The sequence below is a fragment of the Oncorhynchus kisutch genome, unplaced genomic scaffold (assembly GCF_002021735.2).
Source record: "Oncorhynchus kisutch isolate 150728-3 unplaced genomic scaffold, Okis_V2 Okis07a-Okis12b_hom, whole genome shotgun sequence".
Lineage (NCBI taxonomy): Eukaryota > Metazoa > Chordata > Actinopteri > Salmoniformes > Salmonidae > Oncorhynchus > Oncorhynchus kisutch.
In genome coordinates, this window is record NW_022261984.1 from 1,993,609 (window position 1) to 2,020,649 (window position 27,041).

Sequence of the window (27,041 nt, forward strand, 5' to 3'; positions counted from 1 at the left end):
CAGATACAACAACCTGACTGAAGAGAGAGACCAGTTACAGACCAGATACAACAAAAATACAACAATTTGACTAAAAAGAGATACCGGCTAAAGACCAGATACAATACCCTGACTGACGAGAAAGGCCATATACAAGCTAAGCTTTTTGTGATAGGTGAGATATAAACTGTGATAAAATAGAGCAAGGAGAGGGACAGACTTCGGTGGAAGTGGTGACAGAGAGAGAGGTTGAGCAAGTATTTTCATCAGTACACTAATATGTGGGTTGTATGTTAGAAATATATTAAAAGTTTTTATCTTTCTCAAAAACATACATTTGTCTTCAACCTCCATCTGAGAGCCTGGATTGGTCTGACTGACTCTGTTACTGAGGGGGCCTGGAAGTGGGTGGATGGCACATCACTGACCACAGGGTGTGAGATTTGACCATTTTACATTGTGATATGGAGATAAAAAACTACAATGATATTTTGCTTCCAATCATGTTCATCAAAATGTATGTTTAAAAACATGAATGTAATTCATTGAGATCTATAGATGTATTATAGATAGCAGGTCATATTTATAAATGAAAAGGTGATCAAAAGAGTAAAATAAAAAATGTATTGATGGTCCACTCTTGATAATGGTATAATCATCTTACAGAGTGTGTCTTTAAAGCTGAGAACACATAGGACTATGTGTATAATTGAGGGGGATGTTTGTAACACAGATTCCAACTGTCTGGTTCTCTGTGTTGTTTAGGTACTGGGGGACAGGACAGACTGATAATGGTGCTCTGTTCTATGGGCAGGAGGACTGTGTTGAGATTTACTATGGACAAGATGACCAAGTAAAGACATTAAACTGGATCTGTGAGAAAGTGGTGTAACAATAACCTACTGTTGGAGAATACAATCCTAGGGGAGGGACCTTGGACCTTCTCCTGTATTAGGGTTGAAATGAGGAGATGAATCTGTTTGGCTGAGTGTATGTAGACATACTGTACTCTGTAAAATGCTTCTTCATTCCTTTTGTTAGATACATGTCATGTGATTTGCAGTTGGCTTATGCTCAGTAAAAAAAAAGTGGGACAATTTTTGTTACCTATGTTTATCACTTTAATAATAAGAATAGCAAAGTCACAGATGGATAAATAAAGAACAATGTTCTTTAACAAGGTTTACCAGCTTCCTGATTGAATGGGAATGGATACTTTAAACAGTATGAACTGAAAACACACAGAGGGCAGAACAGTACTGAGAGGACACACACACACACAAAAACAAACTATGCTAATGAAAGCCATGGAAGCCACTAGTCTGTGAGTGTATTGCTATCTAATCATTACACTATATCTATAAGGGCTCAGTGCCAGACCCAGATGCAGACACAGGAGGCAGATGGTTTGAGTGTTTGATATTTATTAGTTCCAAAAGGGGTAGGCAAGAGAATAGTGATGGACAGTCAAAATATCAAAACCAGATCAGAGTCCAGGAGGTACAGAGTGGCAGGCAGGCTCGAGCTCAGGGCAGACAGGCTGGTCAGGCAGGCGGGTGTTTATTGTTTTTTGGTGGAACATTTATGATTAAAGTAAATGTACGTGCACAACGCTGCACCTTGGTCTCCTACTATCAATGAGCATAACAGGCGGTGGGCCCCAGGGCCGAGAACATGACCCTGGGACATCGTAAGGCTCCATCATTATTACCACAGGATCCTTTTGTTCTAAGATGAACTTAGACTTAAAATGATTTTGGGAAACCGGCCCAGGTCTCTGTCACCAACACTACAGCTGTACCTGTAGTTAGTACTATATCCACCCAGGTCTCTGTCACCAACACTACAGCTGTACCTGTAGTTAGTACTATATCCACCCAGGTCTCTGTCACCAACACTACAGCTGTACCTCTAGTTAGTACTACATCCACCCAGGTCTCTGTCACCAACACTACAGTTGTACCTGTAGTTAGTACTCTGTCCACCAGAGGGCCACCTTTGACTCTGTCTCTGTATCTAATGATCTGTGTGATGCTTTCTCTCATCCTATGGAATAGAGTAGAGATGTAGAGTTGTATAATAGTTATTGTAGGTATGTATGTATGTAATATGATAGAGTCATATCATGTATTATATTATCAAACTAAGGCTGGTGGAGTCATAGCATGTATTATATTATCAAGGCTGGTGGGAGTCATATCGTGTAGTATATTATCACACTAAGACTGGTGGGAGACATATCATTTAGTATGTTATCACACTAAGGCTGGTGGGAGTCATATTATATATTATTTTACCAAACTAAGGCTGGTGGGAGTCATATTATGAGTATATTATCAAACTAAGGCTGGTGGGAGTCATATCATGTATTATATTATAAAACTAAGGCTGGTGGGAGTCATATGATGTATAATATTATCAAACTAAGGCTGGTGGGAGTCATATCATGTATAATATTATCAAACTAAGGCTGGTGGGAGTCACGTGGTGGCCAGTGTTTCTAATCCACTGTGATAAAGAGTTTCACTATCATATAGTATGTCAAGGTATGTTTGTAATCGTTAAGGACTGGGGAGTCTTTCAGAAGAAAAATAAACTGAGTGGAGCTAAACAGACAAATTCCTAGAGGAAACCCTGGTTCAGTCTGCTTTCCACCAGACTCTGGGAGATTAATAAACCTTTCAACAGGACAATAACCTAAAACAGAAGACCAAATATACACTGGAGTTGCTTTCCAAGAATACAGTCAATGTTCCTGAGTGGCCAAGTTACAGTTTTGACTTAAATCTACTTGAAAATCTATGGCAAGACCTGAACATGGTTGTCTAGCAATGATCAACAACCAATTTGACAAACTTAAAGAATTTTGGAAAGAATAATGGTCAAGTTGCACAATCCAGGTGTGGAAAGCTCCTAGAGATTTACCAGGAAATACTCACAGCTGTAATCGCTGCCAAATGTGCTTCTACAAAGTTTTGACTTAGGGATGTGAATACTTAAGAAAAATCTATAGTATATTTAATTTTCAATATCATTTGTAAAAACATGTTTTAACTTTGTCGTTATGGAGTACTTTGTGTAGTTGAGAGAAAAATATATTTACTGCATTTTAAATTCAGTCTGTAACACAACAACATGTGTAAGAAGTCTAGGGGTCTGAAGGCACTGTATGTTAAACATGAATGCTCTACTTGTAAGTCTGATAAATGACTCAAATGTAAGTGTAATAGTAAATAATGTATTGTGTAACTTGAGTCATTTTTATTGTAAATATGAATAGAATTCCATGATTAAAGATAATCATGAATGAATTGTGAATAATGATGTGTGAGAAATTTACAGAGGTATAAATATTATACCCCTCAAAAATGCTAACCTGACCTATTATCGGTAATGGTGAGAGTTTAGCATGTCTTGGGGGTATGATATAAAATGCTAACCTCCCCTATTATTGGTAATGGTGAGAGGTTAGCATGTCTTGGGGGTATGACATAAAATGCTAACCCCCCTATTATTGGTAATGGTGAGAGGTTAGCATTTCTTGGGGGTATGATATAAAATGCTAACCTCCCCTATTATTGGTAATGGTGAGAGGTTAGCATGTCTTGGGGGTATGATCCTCTGTAACTTTCTCACTCAACATTATTTACCATTCATTAAATTAAAGGTGACATTCTGTACAGTCACCCCATATGAAACATTTGATCTCCAATCCAAAACGCTGGCGTATAGAGCCAAATGAAAAGTTGTAGCTTCACTGTCCAAATAAATACGTAAAGGAGTATATAGGAGATAAGAAAAGACAGTGTGTCACGTCACACCGCCTTTAATAGTGACAGGTCACAATGGTACAGTAAGGGTGTGGCGTCATTGTAAACATCGTTGATATTAAGCATCTCAATCACATCACGATAAAGGGAAGGAGTTCCCATAGCTTGTTTGGTGACCCGTTACTCTACTCACAGAACCAAGGTCACATCCGTAGCCCAGCATTTTCATGTCTGTATTTATTCAAATGGATACAACTGGAGAGTAACTTCAAAAGATACTCATAGCATCTCTGAATCTTTATGTGACTTTCCTCCTCCAGACCTGATTGGGTGTTAGAAGGCTCCATTACAGCTGCTTCCCTTTGTCACGTTTCCTGTTAGGACCGGCCTGAATCCCAGACGATAAATCTTCCTGAGGTAAAGAGTTACAACGGTCAACAGAATCATCTTCAATGGGATTTTCTTACATTTGCTTGTCTTTATTAATATTGCAGGTCTTCCGGTGTGACCATGCTGAATAAGAGGTTAGACACCACAGTGTATTTCACAACAGGAGGATTTCAAACCAAACCAAATAGAAGGGATGTTATATCCTCTAAATAATCACACTCTCTATCCACCACATCTACATGTGTACTACATTTCGTGTGTATACTTTATACGCTTTATACATTAGGTGAAGTAGTCAAATCAAGGGTAGATATTTATGACATAAGCTACTGAAAGAATGTTCATGCTAGTGTTGAAGAGCAGCATGATTGAAGTTGGGCTGAAAGCTGTACCTGTTGAGGCAGGTCTGAGGGTGTTGGGGCTGGGTCTTGTTCTGCCCATGTTGAGGCTGGGCCTGGTTCTTCCCATGTTGAGGCTGGGCTGGGTGTGTTGATGTTGGGCCCAGTGCTGCCCCTGTTGTGGCTGGGCTCGGGGTTATTGATGTTGGGCCAAATGCTACCCCTTTCGAAGCAGGTGTGTGAGTGTTGAGGCTGGGCTGTGGGTTTTGAGGCTGGGCCTGGTACTACCCCTGTTGAGACAGGTCTGAGTGTTTGGAGGCTGGTCCAGGTGCTACCCCTGTTTAGGCTGGGGCTGATGCTGGTGGCCCTGTTAGGCCCTGTGTGCTGGGGCCTCCCGCTCTATTGCCCTGTAGGGTGAAAGGAACCGTACACATAAATAGCAACACAAGAATATAGATGGCGAGAGTAAGCAGTACCTGAACATATAGAAGAGCATTTAGGCACTCCGGGCTCTGGTCCTCAGCACAGTGGCTTCATTGGACATTAACACCTGGCTGTCGTTACAGCAGAACCAGTTTCCACTGGCATGCAATATGTCACTAATGTAGTGCCCTGTGGAACAAGGAAGACAGACTAGAGGTCAAGGGTCAGGCTATTGTGGGTAATAGAGTGTTTTGTAACAGTTAAACAGGTCATTTGGGAGGTATTTTATCTGTTACATGTGTCAAGTTTTGAAATCAGAGATAAACAAATACACATGGCATATAATTAGACATGCCTCTCCATTCTTTTCAATTAAATTGAGCAAACTCTAAACATATTGCAGTGCTTGTTGGGATGACACTTCACTCTGAAGCATGCAGCCTTGCTAGCTTGGCCGAAATGGCTGTTGGAGGGTCTAATTATCCCCAAATTATTTGTAATTTTGTTCCACACCCCTTCCCATCTGGCTAAGAAAATAAAAGGACCCGAGGTTGAATCTTGTTGATGATCCCTGGCCTTCACCCTCGATAATTTTCACTCCCTCAGCTTCGGGATGCTTGTGTATACGGCAGAGGTACACGTGAACATGCAAGTTGAGATCCAAGGAGAAGGGAGTGATTTGGAATTCAGCTGATGTCATATGTATTGTGCATCTGCATGTGTGTGTTTGATGGTATTTACTTACCGGAGTTTGCGGAGCCTCCCAAATGAGAGACTACGCCAGTCAGCTCGGTAGTAACCATTCACTGACTGTACTGGCTTCTGCTTCTGTAGGAAAACACATGTGATCATAGGATTCTCATTTCCTCTACAGTTCACCACACTGTCTACAGTCTACTACAGTACTAGTCTACTACAGGTCTACTACATCGTGTACTCCTCATAACTATCTCAGTGTTCTGTCATAACTTATTTTTCACTGGTTTCACTCTCTCTCTCTCTCACCACTGGGGCAGTCAGCAACACTTTCCCTGGTTCCTGCTCATTTGAATCTGAGGGGTCAAATATACATATCAAGAGCTGTGAAAACGTGGTCACTTGTCTGAATTGCTCTGGTCTAAAACAGCTCCCATACATCACTAAAGATGTCTGAGAAACATTTTAAATTGCAGCTTCGAGCTTCTCTGTCAGCAGGACCGTTTTGAGAGTGGGTGGTTTGTGTGGTGTTGGAGCAAGAATAGTGTTATGGTGCCATGACCTACCTGAACAGCAGAGGGCGCTGTCTTTGGCCTCTCCAGGTGGGCTGGAGACTTGGCTGGCGAGGGTCTGGGGGATGGACCCCTGAATGCTGGGGACCTGGTGGGTGAGGGCCTGTGGGCTGGCACTGTGCAGGTGTGGCACCATGTCCCCACAGAGGGTGGAGAGCCTCAGCTCCGAAGGAAACAAAAGAGGAGCCTCCAGCTTCTCCAACCCCCCAGGTCCCCCAAACCTCTTCAGATGCAGAACCAGCACACTGCCCAGAAACAGAGAGGAAGAGAGATGAACAGACAGACAATGAAACCAGTCAACAAAGTAACAGATGAGTGAAATTTGTTTGGTGGTGCTCACCTCTAAGTCCTACAACCTGCTCAGGAAGGTAACTACTCCTAAAGGCTCAGTACATTAAACACTGCTAGTACTATGAGAGGTTATAAAGGGACAACTCACAGAGGCAGTGAGTGGAACTGCTCCACCTTTGAGGCGTGGAGGCCTTTACAGCCCTCACATGTGAATTCAACCTGTTCACTCTGGTTAGAAACAAAAGCATTACATAATGAATGATACCACTACAATAATAAGATAGCGTATTCTGAGGCAGTGGGCAGCTTGCCCTGGGTGTTAGTCTCTACATGCAGGGCTGAGCCCTAAGTGCTGACTTTGAAAGTGAGTGCTAGGCTGTTCAGCAAGGTGCGCTCAGGGCTGAAGTCCAATGAGAGGTGGTTGTAGTCCTCTCTGGTAGACGACTCGCACCCACAGCTTCAGAAGCAGGACAAAGAGAAGAAAAATGCATCAAGTGTGTTTCTGTTTCAGGTCTCTACAATGTTTCTGTTATGCCATGTGTTTTGTAATGTTAATATATACTGTATATATATATATATATATATATAGAAAGATCATGTTCTCAGTAGATACATTACAACCAATGGGATCTCTTACCTGGTACATGTGCGCACCGACACAAGCTGGAACTCCAGCTGGGAAACAGGGCAGGTATAGTTCATCCCGAGTGTCTTCAGAATCATGCCCTCCTCCTTCAGCTGGCACAGCATATTGACAAGTAACTCATGTGCGTCCTATGATGAGGAAGAGAAAGAAACACACCAAGATAAAAGCAAATGATGAAGAGAAAATGAACCCTTGCAAGAAGAGCACTCGTACACAAGAGAGTAGTGCCTCAGTTACCTGTTGCGTGTCCCCCAGATACTTCAAATCGTATCCCGACAAGGAGTACTTGACCTTCCACATGAGATCTGCTTTTGAGGCCTGGTTTGCCACACTGTCAGGTAGACCCGAACGGTGCACATCAGACAGACACCTGTAGGGGAGACAGAGAGTAAGTTAGCAGCTGACTGGATGGTGTCAACCTACTGGCTTACGCCTGAAGAGGCAGATGAGTAAATACAAATATGTTTTATCTAGTGGCACCCCATCATTAGAAATGTTTCATTCGATTTGATGTAATTTCACCTTTGAGGACGGACAATGAAGCCAAACAACAAAAATGTGTTGTTTATTCTCCTAAGATATTTGGTTTGGATACTGCTCTCAATTCCAGAGCATTTTAAGAAACTACCAAATTTCCCACGGTAAGGTGGAATGTTCAGTCAATGAGCATTTGGGTCATGTAGTCATTCTACACTTTCCAAATTGGCCTACAAAATGCCTACATCATAATCAGTGTGTCATTGTTGTTCCTCTTGGTTATGAAGATTCCAAAAACAAAAAGAAACTGGAAAATAAACCATAAATACAATACCCAGCAAAATATGAAGTGGTTAAGGTTAGGAAAAGGATTAGTGAAAGTGCTATCTTAACCTGCTACGACAATCCCTTTCTGTAGAAGTGGCGTGAAAAGAGTGTCCCTTCTTTAATTTATGACCACAATTAATGGGTGTGTGGGGTGAGTGTCTGCTTTTGAGCCTTCCCTTACCTGAGCAGGTTGGAGAAGGGGGAGGAGCTCCAGAGTTGTTCCTGGTGCAGGATTTCCTTTGAGAAGGACGGCAGGACCAGGAGGCACTGCAGGGTGGCGTTAAGGAAGCAAGTGTTGCCAATGTTAGGCAACCTGTGAAGAAGAAGCAGCCATCAGTACACACAGAGAGATTAATCATAAACCTTCATATCTCTATAAAGTGATGATAATGGCAGGGGATAAGGGATACATTATATTTAACACAAAGAAGTGGATGTCCTTTAGACCAAGATTGACATAATTCATGGGTTTATAAATATCTAATAAAACGGACATGCTCGATAGTAAGCCTTATCCCCATAGTATATCAGACACTGATCTCTTAAACAATAAAGAACTTATATTCAATGCATTTGCAGTGTGTTGTGGTTTACCCAAGAAGTTCCATGTTGACCAGTTCCCCCCGTTCTCCTCTGGCCCCCTGGGTCTCTTCTGACCCTCTGGTGGCTGAGCTGGCCCTGGGAAGAGTCATGCTTCTGGTGGCTGAGACTGGTCTCTGTGGCATTGGACTAGAGTGTTCCTGAAGAGACAGAGACCTGGAGGAAGGAGAGAAACAGGTCTAACGCCTCCAACACAGAGATATTATCACTCTACACAGTCTCTCTATTAAATACTGTACTGTAAACACAGCTGAGTAGTTATGCATGTACTGCTGTCCATATACATGCAGTGTACCAAGTAGACCAGGCCAATAGGTTAGTACTCTCTTTATCCACTAGATGTAGACAGAAGAGGCTAAAACTACAGTTTGAGGAAAATAACTTTCTGGGACTGTTTATCAAGTGTCTCAGAGCAGGAGTCTGATCTAGGACCAGTTTTGCATTTTAGATAGATCAATTAATCAGATTATTATGGACAGAGAGGACCTGATCCTAGATTAGCACTCATACTGTTGATTAACACCGGCCCTGGTCTGGTAGCACTAAACCCAACTCTCCAAAGAGACTCTAGGATGGCACTGTACTTTATGTTTGGATTACCTGACTGTTGTGCCCTCCTGACTGGTGTCTCCATGACGGTCCAGAGGGTTGGTAGGAGAGGGAGAACTAGGGTGGGACACCACTGGAGAGGATTTCACTGGGGAAGGGTTTTTGGCAGGTGACCGGGGTACAGAGGGTTGTTTAGCAGGAGAGCAAGGCTGAGAGGAACATTTAACAGGAGAGGGAGGTGGATGGAGGGAGGAGAGTTGGTCAGAGGGTGAGGGGTCAGAGGTAGCGGAGCCATTCCGTTCAGAACGGTCAGATGGAATTGGAGAGGGGGATGAAGTGCCACTCTCCTTCTTCTTTCTTGTCTTCTGCTCCACATCAACTGAATTTGCTTTCTGACGTTTTTTCTGTTGACAAGAAAATGTGATAGTGCTAAATACTTTTTCCCAGATCCCCAGCCAATGGAAGAGGGGGGTCATAAGAGTAGGAAGAGGTTGGCCTGAATGGAGAATCGTAGGTATCTATCCTAAACCTCAAATAACACAGTATAGACAGGTTACATTGAGTGACATCTGCAATAGCCGAACTTCATGTACATTTCATGTACACTTTTCACATATTCGTCAATCAGAATGTAATTTTACTTTTATTCTTCCCACTAGGTTTAAGAGAAAAATACTACTCCAGAATTATAGTAGTTGTTAATTGATTAAATGACCTGATTTCATACCTTTTTGCACCAGCAGAAACAAGCCATGTCGATAACCAATGAAGACTGATACATTTCCTCATTAACCCATTGTTCAAATTGGCTTTAAGACCATTGTGATGTCATCGGTCATGTATGACACCACCATCTGGCAACCCAATCTATAACATTTTAAAATATATTGTTCAATGAACAAATGTTTTATTGAAGAGCAAAGTCATGCAGTATACATACAATATTGTAGATAATATGCTCCATTGTATTCTTGTTTCTTTTTATATCCATTTTTTGTATGTTGTTTCATTAAACTTACGACCACAATAAAGGCATTTTAAGTGCCTTCATCTTCATCTTCCTAGTTTTTGATAGCTTCCATGTTGTTTGTGGTTTGGTTATCGGTTTATTTAAATGCTAAATGCTTTTTCTCTTATTCACCAGCAGATGGACAAAGGGTTGGTTTAAAAGAACGTGAACAGGTGGTAGAGATTTAGCCTAAACCTCAAACAACAGTCCAGATTGGTAAAGGACAGTTTTCCGCATTCAATCTTGCCCTGAGGTCAGCTCTGTCTCAAGGACATAATGAATGTGATTGGTTCAATTAAAGCTCAATGGTCAGTGGGCAGAGCTTACAGTGCCCAGTGTGTGTTAAATACACTTGCTAGGTGATACATTGGTGTTGAATGGAAGGCATAACACAAGGTTGCTGGCATGAATTTTGTTTTCTAACCTCACTCCAACCCCTAAATAATTATTCTTACCTAAATTTAACCCAACCCTAGCTAGAGTCCCAGGTCTGTTTAGTGCTGTCTTGCCAACTCCTACTAGCTAGTGTCCCAGGTCTGTTTAGTGCTGTCTTGCCAACTCCTCCAGTGGTTCTTCCTTAAAAAGTTGCATCATATTGCAGCACAATTTGCGGGCTGCCGCAGAATTCTATGGCACATTATTTATGATTTAAGTGTCAGACATTGTTGCCATTAACGCTCGTTAGAGCTAGTTTGACCACCAGTGAGAATCTTTGAGAAACATTTAACCGTTTTTAATATGAAACTAATCGATGGATAACAGATCTGCTCTCGGAACTCATTTACACACGTTACTGTGTGTGTTTCGATTCTCTCTCGCACAAACACACACATACACGCTCACCCTCTATAACCACTCTTATATTTACAGTGGTGATGGACAGCTGGAGGCATTTTGTTGTGAATTATGAAAACAAGCCAAACTAACTCAGAAATACATTTCACTGGTTGCCATGGTGAATAACCCAATAATAATTGGTTGGACACATGAAAGGAAACAAAGAGTTTACCGGAAACTCAAAATGAAAGTACTTGCAGATCAATTCAGATTGAGATCTAATTACATTTAGAGGATTCTAAATTAATATCTAATGGGCTTTTATTCAATGATAATGCACGGATAATAAAAATGTATATGTTTATTAAGTTGTCTTGCTTTTCTCAGAGCAGCACAAAACGGTGCTGAAATAGTTGACCATACGCAGGTAGGCTTTTGCTTCAAATCCTATTGTAACAATTGGATGACATTGGGAGTTTCAGTAAGCAAAAATTGGTTGCCTTCATTAGCCTACTTTATTCTTAAAATAACTCCAGCACATAAAAGAGAAAGGAGCCTTAATTAATTAAACAATAAAGTGATTTAATTCACAAATGCATTTGACTGTACTTAATATTGGCCATCAACCAGAAACACACTGTGGTAGAAACATGATATTGATTATTATTTAATTTTTTACTATTTCAAAATGCACACGTTTAATAAGCTACTGTGCAGTCTGACAAGTAAACATAGCCCACAGTACATAGTAAACATAGCCCACAGTACATAGTAAACATAGCCCACAGTACATAGTAAACATAGCCCACAGTACATAGTAAACATGGCAAAGATGCTTAATTCCTTACATAAGGGAGAGCAGGCCATGTCAAGACGTTCTCAGTGACCTCAAGTACTCATTAACTCTGTCTTGAATGTTTTTTTCCGAGTTGCATCAGTCTTGGTCACAGTATTAATGATGAACACCTGGAGGTTCACTGGTCAGCCAAATTTGCCTCGGGATCCATCCCAATTGGGGCGGCATGTAGTCTAGTGGTTAGAGCGTTGGGCCAGTAACCGGAAGGTTGTTGAATCAAATCCCTGAGCTGACAAGGTAAAAATCTGTTGTTCTGCCCCTGAACAAGGCAGTTAACCCACTGTTCCTAGGACGTCATTGCAAATAAGAACTGGTACTGCTCTGCGTCCCCATCGATTGTGGTGTTCTATGATAGAAATGGTAGATCAATTTAGAATGAAAAGTGACTCCAACACACAAATTCTGCAGAATGAAAACATGTTTTAAGAATGTAGCAAAACCAACCGCTTTCATGGGAACCATGTGTTTTATGGGTGTGGCCCGTTGTCCAGCCCTTTGTCCACCAATCTCCACGGATGGTTGTCTGCATGGTCGTTTGCTCTGCAAAAACACATTCATGTTTTTAGTACACAAGTATCGATTGCATTAGACAGTATGCCTACACATGGACAGACTATATACGAAAAAAAATAAGTAAATGCATTGAAACCAAAAACACTTTAGTTTTGGTGATCCTCTCAGCTCTGGCTCATTTTCTCAAGTCCTCTGGTGGGTACAGTCCTAACCCTGGAACATATAGCACCATAGAATGGGTGGAGTTTGGGGCAGGTAGAAGAGTACTGGAAAGGTGTGACATTCAGGTTACTATTGGCCATAAGTATACAGCAGATCGCTGAAAGTCCTCACTTTGATTATGCTGTAACAACATACTGTAACACCATGACCAGGATCTCTATTCATTTAAGTCAGCATATTGGGGCTTTCAGGGGGAACAGACAATCTACTGGAGACATTTCAAAAGTACTGGTAGACTTTAGGATTTTTGTCATGTCATCCAGGTCAGGATAATCAATTATTTATACAAAGTACTAACCCTGACTCTCGTTTTTTAAGTGTTCATAGGTCTCGGTCTATATATTCCTGGTGTTTTTTTTCACAAACAATGCTTATTTTATTTAAACGCTCTTCACACACCATGCTTACTTGAGACCAAAACTAGGGATCTTATTGTAAAGTCGTGCAAGTTGGGGTAATTTTCAGCCTACATTAGCCGGGCTATGAAGAGTCTATTCTCCTGCTAATATTTCATCATGTGTGGATGGCTTCATTGATTTCCAATGTATTGAATGAATGTATTAATTGCTGTAATTTATCATTCTCTTTCTCAAAGGTGAGTTCACAATCTCATTCTCATGTTCATGTTTAAAAAATATTGATATTTTGGAGATGATTTTGTTTTCAAATAAATGAAAATGTGCAGATTTAATTTGAATAAAGGGAAAAAGGCCATTCTTGAACATGGGGTTAAACAATAGGCCCTTTTAATTTTGTCTGGCTTGCCATTCCAAATCAAATTGAATATTTTTTCTCATATAATGTACAGGTCGCTAGGTGGAGGAAAAACCATAAAGTAGGTAAACTGTGATATGATTAAAGAGTTAATCAGGGTGATTCTTCCACAAATATACAGGTATTTTCATCAAGTACAGGAGATGGAGTTCCTCACAGGTGTGCCTGGCATGGATTGTGACTCAATCTCATTCCTCTTCAATGCATCATTTTTATTATATTGAACTTGGCAAGTCAGTTAAGAACAAATTCTTATTTTCAATGACAGCCTAGGAACAGTGGGTTAACTGCCTTGTTCAGGGGCAGATCAGATTTTTACCTTGTCAGCTCAGCGATTTGATCTTGCAACCTTTCGGATACTAGACCAACGCTCTAACCTCTAGGATACCTGCCACCCCATGACTCTCCACATGACTCTCCGACCAATGCCGCCTGACTCTCCGCCAATGACGTGACACTCCGTCAATAATTACATTTAGAGGACTGGAAGATTCTACATTTATATCTACCGGTAAGCAAAACATTTTGTTAGGGCAAATCTGATCTGCGACAATTCGGTGTATTTTTGGGGTGTGCGTGTAGGACAGAGAAATAGCAATTCCTACACTATTGTTCTAAATTCAATCACCTTCTTCAATAGGGGCACAAGGAGAACCAGATGCAGACACAGGAGGCAGATGGTTCGAGCCCAAGATATTTATTAACAATCCAAAGGGGGTAGCAAGATAATAGTCATGGACAAGCAAAAGGTCAAAACCAGTTCAGAGATCCAGAGGTACAGAATGGCAGGCAGGCTCGAGGTCAGGGCAGACAGAATGCTCAGGCAGGTGGGAATGGAGTCCAGAAAACAGGCAAAGGTCAAAACTGGGAGGACTAGTAGAAGAGAATAGAAAAGTAGGAGCAGGGGAAAAAACACGCTGGTTGACTTGAACATACAAGACGTACTGGTACAGAGAGACAGGAAACACAGGGATAAATACACTGGCACAGAGAGACAGGAAACACAGGGATAAATACACTGGCACAGAGAGACAGGAAACACAGGGATAAATACACTGGCACAGAGAGACAGGAAACACAGGGATAAATACACTGGCACAGAGAGACAGGAAACACAGGGATAAATACACTGGCACAGAGAGACAGGAAACACAGGGATAAATACACTGGCACAGAGAAACACAGGGATAAATACACTGGCACAGAGAAACACAGGGATAAATACACTGGCACAGAGAGACAGGAAACACAGGGATAAATACACTGGCACAGAGAGACAGGAAACACAGGGATAAATACACTGGCACAGAGAAACAGGAAACACGGGATAAATACACTGGCACAGAGAGACATGAAACACAGGGATAAATACACTGGCACAGAGAGACAGGAAACACAGGGATAAATACACTGGCACCGAGAGACAGGAAACACAGGGATAAATACACTGGCACAGAGAAACACAGGGATAAATACACTAGCACCGAGAGACAGGAAACACAGGGATAAATACACTGGCACAGAGAAACAGGAAACACAGGGATAAATACACTGGCACAGAGAAACACAGGGATAAATACACTGGCACAGAGAAACACAGGGATAAATACACTGGCACAGAGAGACAGGAAACACAGGTATAAATACACTGGCACAGAGAGACAGGAAACACAGGGATAAATACACTGGCACAGAGAAACAGGAAACACAGGGATAAATACACTGGCACAGAGAGACAGGAAACACAGGGATAAATACACTGGCACAGAGAAACAGGAAACACAGGGATAAATACACTGGCACAGAGAGACAGGAAACACAGGGATAAATACACTGGCACAGAGAGACAGGAAACACAGGGATAAATACACTGGCACAGAGAGACAGGAAACACAGGGATAAATACACATGGGAAAATATGCGACACCTGGAGGGAGTGGAGACAATCACAAGAACAGGTGAAAAAGATCAGGGTGTGACATCTTCATCCTCATCATTCAGTTAATTCAAATACAATTTTGAATGCACAATTATGAGTTTATATTTGGTTTATACCACCCATTCAATGACAGCATTAATTCAGGTAGAGACACATTAGGGGTTGGGACCCAAAAGCATAAACAGTGCAGGGAGAAGACACAGGTACAGACCTATATTAGAGTTGAGGTTAGAAGTAGAAGTTACTGTATTTGAGCACACTCGCACACGCACACACACACACACACACACACACACACTCGCACTCGCACTCGCACTCGCACACGCACACACACACACACACACACACACACACACACTTACACATGACTGAAAACACTGAAAAATGCTAACTGATGTCAAGTCACAGTGGAAGCACTTTTTTAATGATTTTACCTTCAATTATGCAAATAGATGAATGCTTTAAGTGTATTCATTGGTATTAAAGAGGAAATCTGCTGTAAAACCCAAATACTTTAGCTGTGCTTGGTTGAGCTTGTCTGGCTTAATGGAACCAATAGAATAGTCCCAAACGCTAAAAGTAGTGGACAGCATCCAGAGACATTATTAAGATACATCCAATATGTTAATCAGTGATATAGAGTAGTAAGAGATCATATAAGAGGGTGTGTCTGGTGTATGTATTTGTATTTATTATGGATCCCCATTAGTTCCTGCCAAGGCAGCAGCTACTCCTCCTGGGGTATATTATGGATCCCCATTAGTTCCCGTCAAAACAGCAGCTACTCCTCCTGGTGTTTATTATGGATCCCCATTAGTTCCTGTCAAAACAGCAGCTACTCTTCCTGGGTTTCATTATGGATCCCCATTAGTTCCTGCCAAGGCAGCAGCTACTCTTCCTGGGTTTCATTATGGATCCCCATTAATTAGTTCCTGCCAAGGCAGCAGCTACTCTTCCCAGGTTCCAGCAAAATTAAGGCAGTTATACAATTTTAAAAACATTACAATACATTCACAACAGATTTCACAACACATTAAGTGTGTGCCCTCAGGCCCCTACTCCACTACCACATATCTACAACACAAAATCCATGTGTACGTGTGTTTATAGTGGCTATGTTATCGTGTGTGTTTCTGCATGTGTCTCTGTCTATGTTTGTGTTGCTTCACAGTAAGTGGGTGGAACTTCCCCCAGTAGAACAGGAAGTTACTCAGGAATCAGATAACAAGGTGAAAAGAAGAAGAAAGTGTCCCAACTAAAACCAACCAGGACATGTTACTGTATAACCAGCCAGGACATGTTACTGTATAACCAGCCAGGACATGTTACTGTATAACCAGCCAGGACATGTTACTGTGTAACCAGCCAGGACATGTTACTGTATAACCAGCAATGACATGTTAGGAAAGGTCAGGAAAATAACCACACACTCAATGTCCACAAAACAAAGGAGATGATCGTGGACTTCAGGAAACAGCAGAGGGAGCAGCCCCCTATCCACATCGACGGGACAGTAGTGGAGTGGGTGGAAAGTTTAAAGTTCCTCGGCTTCACCTCATGGACAAACTGAAGTACCTGTAGTTAGTACTACATCCACCCAGGTCTCTGTCACCAACACTACAGCTGTACCTGTAGTTAGTACTACATCCACCCAGGTCTCTGTCACCAACACTACAGCTGTACCTGTAGTTAGTACTACGTCCACCCAGGTATCTGTCACAAACACTACAGCTGTACCTGTAGTTAGTACTACATCCACCCAGGTCTCTGTCACCAACACTACAGCTGTACCTGTAGTTAGTACTACATCAACCCAGGTCTCTGTCACCAACACTACAGCTGTACCTGTAGTTAGTACTACATCAACCCAGGTCTCTGTCACCAACACTATAGCTGTACCTGTAGTTAGTACTACATCCACCCAGGTCTCTGTCACCAACACTACAGCTGTACCTGTAGTTAGTACTACATCCACCCAGGTCTCTGTCACCAACACTACAGCTGTACCTGTAGTTAGTACTACAACCACCCAGGTCTCTGTCACCAACACTACAGCTGTACCTGTAGTTAGTACTACATCCACCCAGGTCTCTGTCACCAACACTACAGCTGTACCTGTAGTTAGTACTACATCCACCCAGGTCGCTGTCACCAACACTACAGTTGTACCTATAGTTAGTACTACATCCACCCAGGTCTCTGTCACCAAGATGTAACCAGTATGTTTATGTTATGTTGTACTGAAAGACAGGGTGGAAATATGAATGTTTTGTCATAATACATGTGAAGGGTTTTTATTCTTCTTTCTATTCTATTCAATCTGCCAAACTGAAACTACAGAGATATTGTCAGAACTTCTGCTTTTTCATTCTGAGTAACTCTTCACAGTCAGTATAGATAAAAAAAGACCCCTACTGTAGATGGCCATTGGTGGCCAGTCACACCACGGAGGGAAGTTTCCCCTAGGTTCAGATCTAGGATCAGGTTTATCTCACCCAATCCTAACCATAACCATTTGTGGTGGAAATGCAACACCGACCTAAGATCAGCGTCTAGGGACAACTTCCCCCTACACCACCAGTCACAGAGTGAGAGCCATAATGTGCTCTCCATTTGAAGGCTGGGGGTGCTGTAAACTCAGTCAGGATATATGTAGTGTATATGTCAATTAACAGGATTCCCATTTATTTTAGCAGATCCAAAATTGTGACCCTGTGTATTCACACATACATCATATAGCATGATATAGAGTCATATCATGTATTATATTATCAGACTAAGGCTGGTGGGAGTCATATCATGTAGTATATTATCACACTAAGGCTGGTGGGAGTCATATCATGTATTATATTATCAGACTAAGGCTGGTGGGAGTCATACAGGTGCTTCTACACCTGCATTGCTTGCTGTTTGGGGTTTTAGGCTGGGTTTCTGTACAGCACTTTGAGATATCAGCTGATGTACGAAGGGCTATATAAATAAATTTGATTTGATTTGATTTTATATCATGTAGTATATTATCAGACTAAGACTGGTGGGAGTCATATCATGTATTATATTATCAGACTAAGGCTGGTGGGAGTCATATCATGTAGTATATTATCAGACTAAGACTGGTGGGAGTCATATCATGTATTATATTATCAGACTAAGACTGGTGGGAGTCATATCATGTAGTATCTTATCACACTAAGGCTGGGTCACATGGTTGCCAGTGTTTCTAATCCATTGTGGTTGACTGATAGAGTTTCACTACCTAAAGTCACACAGGCGTAGGACAGTGCAGGGAGAAGAATCAGGTACAGACGTACATTAGAGTTGAGGTTAGAAGTAGAAGTTACTGTATTTGACCACAAGTGTTTAAAGATGTCAGAGGGAGTCAATGAAATCTCAGATAGATTTGAAGACGATGAGTCTGATGCAACGAAGAACACAGACATTGATGACCAAAATTATTCCAACGTAAGAGCCTTCAAGTCCAGTCCAAGAGATGGAGTTGTTGTTTCAGGTAAGATTGCACACACACACACACAAACAAATAACACACACAATACACTACAGGTGAGATAACCTGTAGTACTCTAGCTTTATTTGTCTCAATCCTGGATGATACAGTAAAACACATTACCACAGATCTTAGTTTAATCATTTGTGATTCAGTACATGTTCAGTGGTGGAAGAGACCCTCTGGAGTTGCTGTATTGTGTCTGGGGCTGCTGTGTGTTCTCCTACTGGCTGGGATCATAGGCCTGTCTGTATACTGTAAGTTTACAATGTTTTTACTGAGACTTAAGTAGCCTACTTAATCATACTTACTCATTAATGGTGTTTTAGTTACATGTTTCATCAACTTTACCCTTTTACAGATGGAGACATTGGTCACCAGCTACAGTCCAGTTACAACATCCTGACAAAAGAGATAGACCAGCTACAGACCAGTTACAACAACCTGACTAAAGAGAGAGACCAGCTACAGTCCAGTTACAACATCCTGACTAAAGAGAGAGACCAGCTACAGACCAGTTGCAACAACCTGACTAAAGAGAGAGACCAGCTACAGTCCAGTTACAACAACCTGACTAAAGAGAGAGACAAGCTACAGTCCAGTTACAACAACCTGACTAAAGATAGAGACCAGCTACAGACTGAGAGAGATTTTCTTAGTAGGAGGTCTTCCAATCTCAGTGAGTAAACCTACAGTAACACATTATCTTTAATCCCTCACACCTTATCGTGTGTCTGTATTCTTTCATTAAGTATCCAGTGTGGTAAGATGAAGGAAATTCATGTTTTCATCTTGTAGAACAAACCTGTCCTGAAGGCTGGCAGAAGTTTGAATCCAGTTGGTACTTCCTGTCTACTGAGACTAAAACCTGGAAGGAGAGCAGAGAGGACTGTCTGGAGAGAGGAGCAGACCTGGTGATGATAAACAGTGATAAGGAACAGGTGAGTGAGAGAGAGAGAGCGAGAGAGTGAGAGGGGAGAGAGAGAGCGAGAGAGTGAGAGGGGAGAGAGAGAGAGAGAGAGAGAGAGAGAGAGCGAGAGAGAAGATATGGGTGTGCAAGGGGTATATGCATATTTATTTATCTTTCTCAACAACAGGAGTTTCTCTTCAAACTCAAGAAGACAGTCTGGATTGGTCTGACTGACTCTGTTACTGAGGCGACCTGGAGATGGGTGGACGGCACCCCACTGACCACCCCAAGGTAATATTCTACTGCTGTAATAACACTGACCACCCCAAGGTAATATTCTACTGCTGTAATAACACTGACCAACCCAAGGTAATATACTACTGTTATAATAACACTGACCAACCCAAGGTAATACACTACTGCTATATTAACACTGACCAACCCAAGGTAATATACTACTGCTATAATAACACTGACCACCCCAAGGTAATATACTACTGCTCTAATAACACTGACCAACCCAAGGTAATATACTACTGCTCTAATAACACTGACCAACCCAAGGTAATATACTACTGCTCTAATAACACTGACCACCCCAAGGTAATATACTACTGCTATATTAACACTGACCAACCCAAGGTAATATACTACTGCTCTAATAACACTGACCAACCCAAGGTAATATACTACTGTTATAATAACACTGACCAACCCAAGGTAATACACTACTGCTATATTAACACTGACCAACCCAAGGTAATATACTACTGCTCTAATAACACTGACCAACCCAAGGTAATATACTACTGCTATAATAACACTGACCAGCCCAAGGTAATATACTACTGCTCTAATAACACTGACCACCCCAAGGTAATATACTACTGCTATATTAACACTGACCAACCCAAGGTAATATACTACTGCTCTAATAACACTGACCAACCCAAGGTAATATACTACTGCTCTAATAACACTGACCACCCCAAGGTAATATACTACTGCTATAATAACACTGACCACCCCAAGGTAATATACTACTGCTATATTAACACTGACCAACCCAAGGTAATATACTACTGCTCTAATAACACTGACCAACCCAAGGTAATATACTACTGCTCTAATAACACTGACCACCCCAAGGTAATATACTACTGCTATAATAACACTGACCAACCCAAGGTAATATACAACTTGCTCTAATAACACTGACCACAGTGTAAGGAGAAGGACTGTTTCTCTGTGTTGTTCATACTCTAGGTTCTCCATACTCAACTGATGGACCAACACTGACCACAGACTAAGAGATGATAACTACTCTGATAAAAAAGGGGCCAATTATCAGTTCATTCAACCTTTATCTACACAGGTTATTGTTATTGATGGCAGCAGTCAAAGTTGAATTTAAGACATTTCTGTATATTATTTAGTATTGTGATGTTCTAACTGTGATATCTGACTGTTTTTAACCCTGTTGGTACTGGTATTAACCATGATATCTGACTGTTGTTAACCCTGTAGGTACTGGTATTAACCATGATATCTGACTGTTGTTAACCCTGTAGGTACTGGTATTAACCATGATATCTGACTGTTGTTAACCCTGTAGGTACTGGTATTAACCATGATATCTGACTGTTTTTAACCCTGTAGGTACTGGTATTAACCATGATATCTGACTGTTGTTAACCCTGTAGGTACTGGTATTAACCATGATATCTGACTGTTTTTAACCCTGTTGGTACTGGTATTAACCATGATATCTGACTGTTGTTAACCCTGTAGGTACTGGTATTAACCATGATATCTGACTGTTGTTAACCCTGTAGGTGCTGGTATTAACCATGATATCTGACTGTTTTTAACCCTGTAGGTACTGGTATTAACCATGATATCTGACTGTTGTTAACCCTGTAGGTACTGGTATTAACCATGATATCTGACTGTTGTTAACCCTGTAGGTACTGGTATTAACCATGATATCTGACTGTTGTTAACCCTGTAGGTACTGGTATTAACCATGATATCTGACTGTTGTTAACCCTGTAGGTACTGGTATTAACCATGATATCTGACTGTTGTTAACCCTGTAGGTACTGGTATTAACCATGATATCTGACTGTTGTTAACCCTGTAGGTACTGGTATTAACCATGATATCTGACTGTTATTAACCCTGTAGGTACTGGTATTAACCATGATATCTGACTGTTGTTAACCCTGTAGGTACTGGTATTAACCATGATATCTGACTGGTTTTAACCCTGTAGGTACTGGTATTAACCATGATATCTGACTGTTATTAACCCTGTAGGTACCGGTATTAACCATGATATCTGACTGTTGTTAACCCTGTAGGTACTGGTATTAACCATGATATCTGACTGCTGTTAACCCTGTAGGTACTGGTATTAACCATGATATCTGACTGTTTTTAACCCTGTAGGTACTGGTATTAACCATGATATCTGACTGTTTTTAACCCTGTAGGTACTGGTATTGACCATGATATATGACTGTTGTTAACCCTGTAGGTACTGATATTAACCATGATGTCTGACTGTTGTTAACCCTGTAGGTACTGGTATTAACCATGATATCTGACTGTTTTTAACCCTGCAGATACTGGTATTAACCATGATATCTGACTGTTGTTAACCCTGTAGGTACCGGTATTAACCATGATATCTGACTGTTTTTAACCCTGTAGGTACTGGTCTCCACATCAGCCTGATAATGGTGATGGCAAACCAGAATATGGTGAGGAGGACTATGTTCAGATACGTAACAATCAGAGTCCTCTGGAGGCATGGTATGACATATCATGTGGCATCAAACTCGGCTGGATTTGTGAGAAAGTGCTTTAACATCACCATGACAACATACTGTAACACATACAGTAGCCTACAGTCCACACAACTTCCTCCTTCATTCTCTCTGTCTGTCTGTCTGTCTCTCTCTCTCTCTCTCTCACAGACACACCATCACACACCCTCATTCACACATGCACTCGAACACATGCATGCACGTACACTAACGCACACACTCATACCTATTGTTGTATTTGTTTGTGGTATCATTTTAATAAAAGTCTTCATTTTCTTCTTGTAGCTTCATTCAACATTAATTCAGTACATTTAACTTTGTGCATTTACAGAATATTCAATTAAAATATATTCTACAGATATTTACATGCTCCAATTTAGGCCTGGTGATAACATTCTCAACACCATTACATACACTGTATAGGAGTTGACTGTATCACCAATCAATGAGTGTAGTAGAGATATCAAACAATGTTACTTAATAATATTTAACAGTCAGTCTTTGTTGTCAAGTTACATATGAGCACAATATCAAATGCTCATATTTGACTGTTGTTACCTTATATGGGTCCCAAAAGAGGGAAGGGAAGTGGATATTTCCAGTGGTTCAACCAGCTGTCACGCAAAAACTCCTCAACCAATCAGGTTGATCCTCACTGGTTAAGCATACCCACCCTCAATATCCACGTGGTGTAATCTTGTGGTGAAAAAAAATCTATAGTCTGGACATTATAATGACCCATGTTTGTAGTTCTGGACCTCCTGAACATGTTGATGTATATTTGGGAGTAAACAGAGGGTCCAAATCAGCAGAAAGGTGAAAGGAAGGAGGAGTTCTGGAAACTCCCTGAATTATCTTGGGGCTGTTACATATGATATTTAATATATGTTAACAGCTAGTCTTTGTTCTCCACTTCCCCTCTATGATCTATATCTTCCTGGTATGACAGTGTTCTGTCCATCATCACAAATAGCAAGTCCCATTCCCTGGACAGGAGGACTGTTGAGATATACTCTGGACAAGATAACATGTAGAGACATGGAATGATTTATATTGTTCTGCAGAAAATGGTTTAACAATAACCACTGTAGCAATCTCTCACACACACACACGCGCACATGCACACAAGCACAGACACAGTATGCAAACTTGTTCTATTTTGTTGTATTAGCATAGCCACAGCGACCCGTGTCATTTTGTTGATACTTCCCTAGAGTTAACATCTACAGCAGTCACACAGACAGAGACACACAGATGACTCAGAGACAGAGATATCACTAGAAGCAGAGACTTAACGTATAGAGGTCTTGCAGTTGACGTACGACCCCTCCTGGTGGCCATGTTGGAAGACCACCACATGAATTCTAGAAGCAGAGACTTAATGTCTAGTAGACCTACATAGAAAGAAAGACCCAGTTATTGTTAAAGATGTCAAAGGTCATCTATGCTGAACCAGATATGAACAAGAATGTCAAGTTTGACAGAGGTGAGATGGAGGAGAGGATTGTGGATATCTACGTCAGTGCAGACACCCTGAGAGACGGTGAGACCACACACACACACACACATACACACACACACACACACACACACACACACACACACACCAAATAACAACGTAAAAGTCTCTTGTTTGTTTCCACAGAGCCAGCTAGATCAGGGAAGAGACCCTTCCTAGTTGCTGCAGTGTGTCTGGGGCTGCTGTGTGTTCAACTGGCTGGGATCATAGGCCTGTCTGTTCATTGATTATCACCTAGTTGTAAGAAGTGCAGGTTACTAAGCCTATTTACCTGGTGTTTTACCTAGTAACTATGTGTTTATACTTTGTAGATAAGAGAGAAATTAAAGATTCTGAGGATAAAAATAACATCCAGAGTTTTTCCCTTTATTCCTTTATAAGATCAACACAACTGCAGAGAAAGACCAGCTACAGACCAGATACAACAACCTGAATAAAGAGAGAGACCAGATACAGACCAGATACAACAACCTGAGTGAAGAGAGAGACCAGATACAGACCAGATACAACAACCTGAGTGAAGAGAGAGACAAGATACAGACCAGTTACAACACCCTGACTAAAGAGAGAGACCAGCTACAGACAAGATACAACACCCTGACTAAAGAGAGACAAGATACAGACCAGTTATAACAACCTGACTGCGAAAAAAACGAGTGTAATACCAATATTATTTCCTCTTTATATCAGTAGTTATTTCCACAGATTGTAGCTTCTTGTACACCAGTAGTTGTTTGACAAATCAACATTACATTAGTACATTTTACTTTGTGCACACGGCATGTGGTGCATTTCATCATTTCCATTTCAAATATATGAATCGTTCTTTCTACAGAATGTTAGAAAACCCCAGCACTACACCAGCACTACACCAGCACTACACCAGCACTACACCAGCACTACACCAGCACTACACCAGCACTAAACTGACGCCCCGGAACACAATAAAAATATCTTCATCAAAATCTGTCAGTTTAGGCATCAGATATCTATTTTTTGCATGGGCCACGTCTCAATCCACCACATCCTCCGATATCGCCCTTCCTCATCTGTGGTGGAAGGTGGCCGAGCTATAGCGGTGTTTGTCAGAACATGAGACATCCCCAAAATCGCTCTTCTTACAAAAATGTCTGTGGGGTCTGAGCGGTTTGGCCTACAAACTAACATGGAACACATTGTGGAAAGGAGAGATTCTGCAGAACTGTCCTAGCAGGTCGACCAGCTTCCTGATTGAATGTGATTGAATACATAGAACAGTTTCTCCTGCAGTTCGTCACTGACAGAGATCAGAAAAGTACTGAGAGGACAAACACACAAGCACCTAAACACTCAAGGAGACACACACACACGGACACACGCACACAAACATATTTTAAGTTCCCCTTTTAAACTTCTGATTAAGATGCAGACATAGATTTCCAACATTTCCATCCCCTTCACCATGGAAACGGCCAACAGAACCGGAGGAACCTTTACTGTCGGGAGCCACCAACAATTTCAGAATCACTTCCTCTTTCTCTGCCAGCATCTCTCTCCATGGTGGCTGGCCAATGGTACAGTGAGCCTCATGGCGCCCGCCAGCGCCCGTCAGGAAGGGATATAACCCTGACCATCGATGCCGAGGCTGCTGGAGCCACAGACTTGAACAACACATTCCTGCGTCTCTCCGTTGTAAGCTAGGTAAGGGTCTTGTTTCAAAACTCTAAAATGGCCTCCTTTTCTCATATCCTCTCAACATGATATGAAAGGAATTGGTTGTGTAAGCTACCAGTTCTTATCAGCTACATCAGTTGTCTGACTAAGCTCTCTCTCTCTCTCTCTATCTTTCCCCTCTCTGTGTTCCCCCCCTTCTCCGTCCCTCCCTCCCTCCCTACAGGAGACAGGTTTTACCACTCCCCAGAACGGGTTACCAGGCGTCTCCTCCAAGGGGCCAGGGTTCTGGTCTAGAAGCACGGTTTCGATTGCTAATACAGTTTTGTTTCGGTACTGCAGTATAAGGGACGCTTGGCCCAGAAAGACAATTTCCATACACGGCCACATAGAGAAGTCAGATTTGAAAATGTGTAATAAGTCACTTTAGTCATCACCTACGTGAAAAAAACATCCATTGAATTATTCAAATAATTGTCACTGATGCCGATAACATTTGTATATTTTATATTCATCCAATGTCTGCCATGTTTTAGGATGACATAATGACGACATCACTGCTCACGCTGCTCCCTGTGTGAACTGAGTGCTAGTGTGCATGTGATGTTGGGCTGAGTAAACCGGATGCATCCTGGATATACACCTGATTACCTTGATAACAACGGGCAGACACACTGGATGCAGACTCCAGTTCTTATTAGAAGGACCGAGCACGCCCCCATTCTCATCGACGGGGCTGTAGTGGAGCAGGCTGAGAGCTTCAAGTTCCTTGGGGTCCACATCACCAACAAACTAACTTGGTACAAGCACAAGACAGTCACGAAGAGGGCACGACAAAACCTATTCCCCCTCAGGAGACTGAAAAGATTTGGCATGGGTCCTCAGATCCTCAAAGGTTTTACAGCTGCACCATCGCGAGCATCCTGACGGGTTACATCACTGCATGGAATGGCAACTGCTCTGCCTCCGACCGCAAGGCACTACAGAGGGTAGAGCGAAAGGCCCAGTACATTACCGGGGCCAAGCTTCCTGTCATCCAGTACCAACAACAGCGAGACGGCCTACTGGGCCCTCGGAGTGTGGTGTCAGGAAAATAACCTCACACTCAATGTCCACAAAACAAAGGAGATGATCGTTGACTTCAGGAAACAGCAGAGGGAGCAGCCCCCTATCCACATCGACGGGACAGTAGTGGAGTGGGTGGAAAGTTTAAAGTTCCTCGGCTTACACATCATGGACAAACTGAAATGGTCCACCCAAACAGACAGCATGGTGAAGCTGTACCTGTAGTTAGTATTACATCCACCCAGGTCTCTGTCACCAACACTACAGCTGTACCTGTAGTTGGTATTACATCCACCCAGGTCTCTGTCACCAACACTACAGCTGTACCTGTAGTTAGTGCTACATCCACCCAGGTCTCTGTCACCAACACTACATCTGTACCTGTAGTTAGTACTACATCCACCCAGGTCTCT

The 27,041-nt window shown here is 41.8% G+C and overlaps 4 protein-coding genes and 1 long non-coding RNA gene across 7 annotated transcripts in view; 3 read left to right on the top strand and 2 right to left on the bottom strand.

Annotated features, from left to right (window-relative positions):
- LOC109877013 (C-type lectin domain family 4 member M-like) overlaps positions 1–1,076 on the top strand; it is a 20,385-nt gene extending 19,309 nt beyond the window's left edge. For both annotated transcript variants that reach the window (XM_031814631.1, XM_031814633.1), the window contains exon 7: positions 745–1,076. In XM_031814631.1, the coding sequence (XP_031670491.1) occupies positions 745–768 (24 nt within the window). In that variant the 3' untranslated portion in view covers positions 769–1,076. The remainder of the gene's footprint in view (positions 1–744) is intronic.
- The window catches only part of LOC116360090 (CD209 antigen-like protein C), a 78,114-nt gene that overhangs the window by 42,813 nt on the left and 8,260 nt on the right, over positions 1–27,041 (top strand). The window lies entirely within an intron of this gene.
- Positions 3,790–10,994, bottom strand: LOC116360089 (ubiquitin carboxyl-terminal hydrolase 37-like). 2 transcript variants are annotated; one of them, XM_031814627.1, is made up of 11 exons: positions 10,911–10,994; positions 9,110–9,462; positions 8,504–8,665; positions 8,091–8,222; positions 7,343–7,475; positions 7,097–7,233; positions 6,817–6,916; positions 6,608–6,687; positions 6,163–6,413; positions 4,532–5,728; positions 3,790–4,161 (listed from the first exon to the last, which is right to left on the bottom strand). In XM_031814627.1, the coding sequence occupies exons 3-10, from the start codon at positions 8,632–8,634 to the stop codon at positions 5,685–5,687; spliced, it is 1,008 nt and encodes a 335-aa protein (XP_031670487.1). In that variant the 5' UTR covers positions 8,635–8,665; positions 9,110–9,462; positions 10,911–10,994; the 3' UTR covers positions 3,790–4,161; positions 4,532–5,684. The 2 variants fall into 2 exon arrangements, with proteins under 2 accessions (XP_031670487.1, XP_031670486.1); XM_031814626.1 differs by lacking the exon at positions 3,790–4,161 and having other exon boundaries at positions 5,702–6,413.
- LOC116360095 (uncharacterized) overlaps positions 11,459–27,041 on the bottom strand; it is a 44,689-nt gene continuing 29,106 nt past the window's right edge. Inside the window, exons 2-3 of the long non-coding RNA XR_004206896.1 lie at positions 12,145–12,240; positions 11,459–12,046 (exon numbers count right to left, since the gene is read on the bottom strand). This is a non-coding gene — a long non-coding RNA (uncharacterized LOC116360095). The remainder of the gene's footprint in view (positions 12,047–12,144; positions 12,241–27,041) is intronic.
- LOC116360091 (C-type lectin domain family 4 member M-like) lies at positions 18,399–22,670 on the top strand. Its single transcript, XM_031814630.1, has 6 exons — positions 18,399–18,656; positions 18,809–18,910; positions 19,015–19,332; positions 19,452–19,594; positions 19,751–19,854; positions 22,279–22,670. The coding sequence occupies exons 1-6, from the start codon at positions 18,515–18,517 to the stop codon at positions 22,433–22,435; spliced, it is 966 nt and encodes a 321-aa protein (XP_031670490.1). The 5' UTR covers positions 18,399–18,514; the 3' UTR covers positions 22,436–22,670.

Coding starts and splice junctions, on each gene's coding strand:
- LOC116360089 (XM_031814626.1), bottom strand. CDS start 8,634: ATGCCACAGAGACCAGTCTCAGCCACCAGAAGCATGACTCTTCCCAGG. Junction 7,234..7,342: donor ATCTGGGGGACACGCAACAG/GTAACTGAGGCA, acceptor TCCTCATCATAG/GACGCACATGAGTTACTTGT. Junction 6,414..6,607: donor CAGTTCCACTCACTGCCTCT/GTGAGTTGTCCC, acceptor GTTTCTGGGCAG/TGTGCTGGTTCTGCATCTGA.
- LOC116360091 (XM_031814630.1), top strand. CDS start 18,515: ATGTCAGAGGGAGTCAATGAAATCTCAGATAGATTTGAAGACGATGAG. Junction 18,911..19,014: donor CATAGGCCTGTCTGTATACT/GTAAGTTTACAA, acceptor ACCCTTTTACAG/ATGGAGACATTGGTCACCAG. Junction 19,855..22,278: donor ACCCCACTGACCACCCCAAG/GTAATATTCTAC, acceptor TTAACCCTGTAG/GTACTGGTCTCCACATCAGC.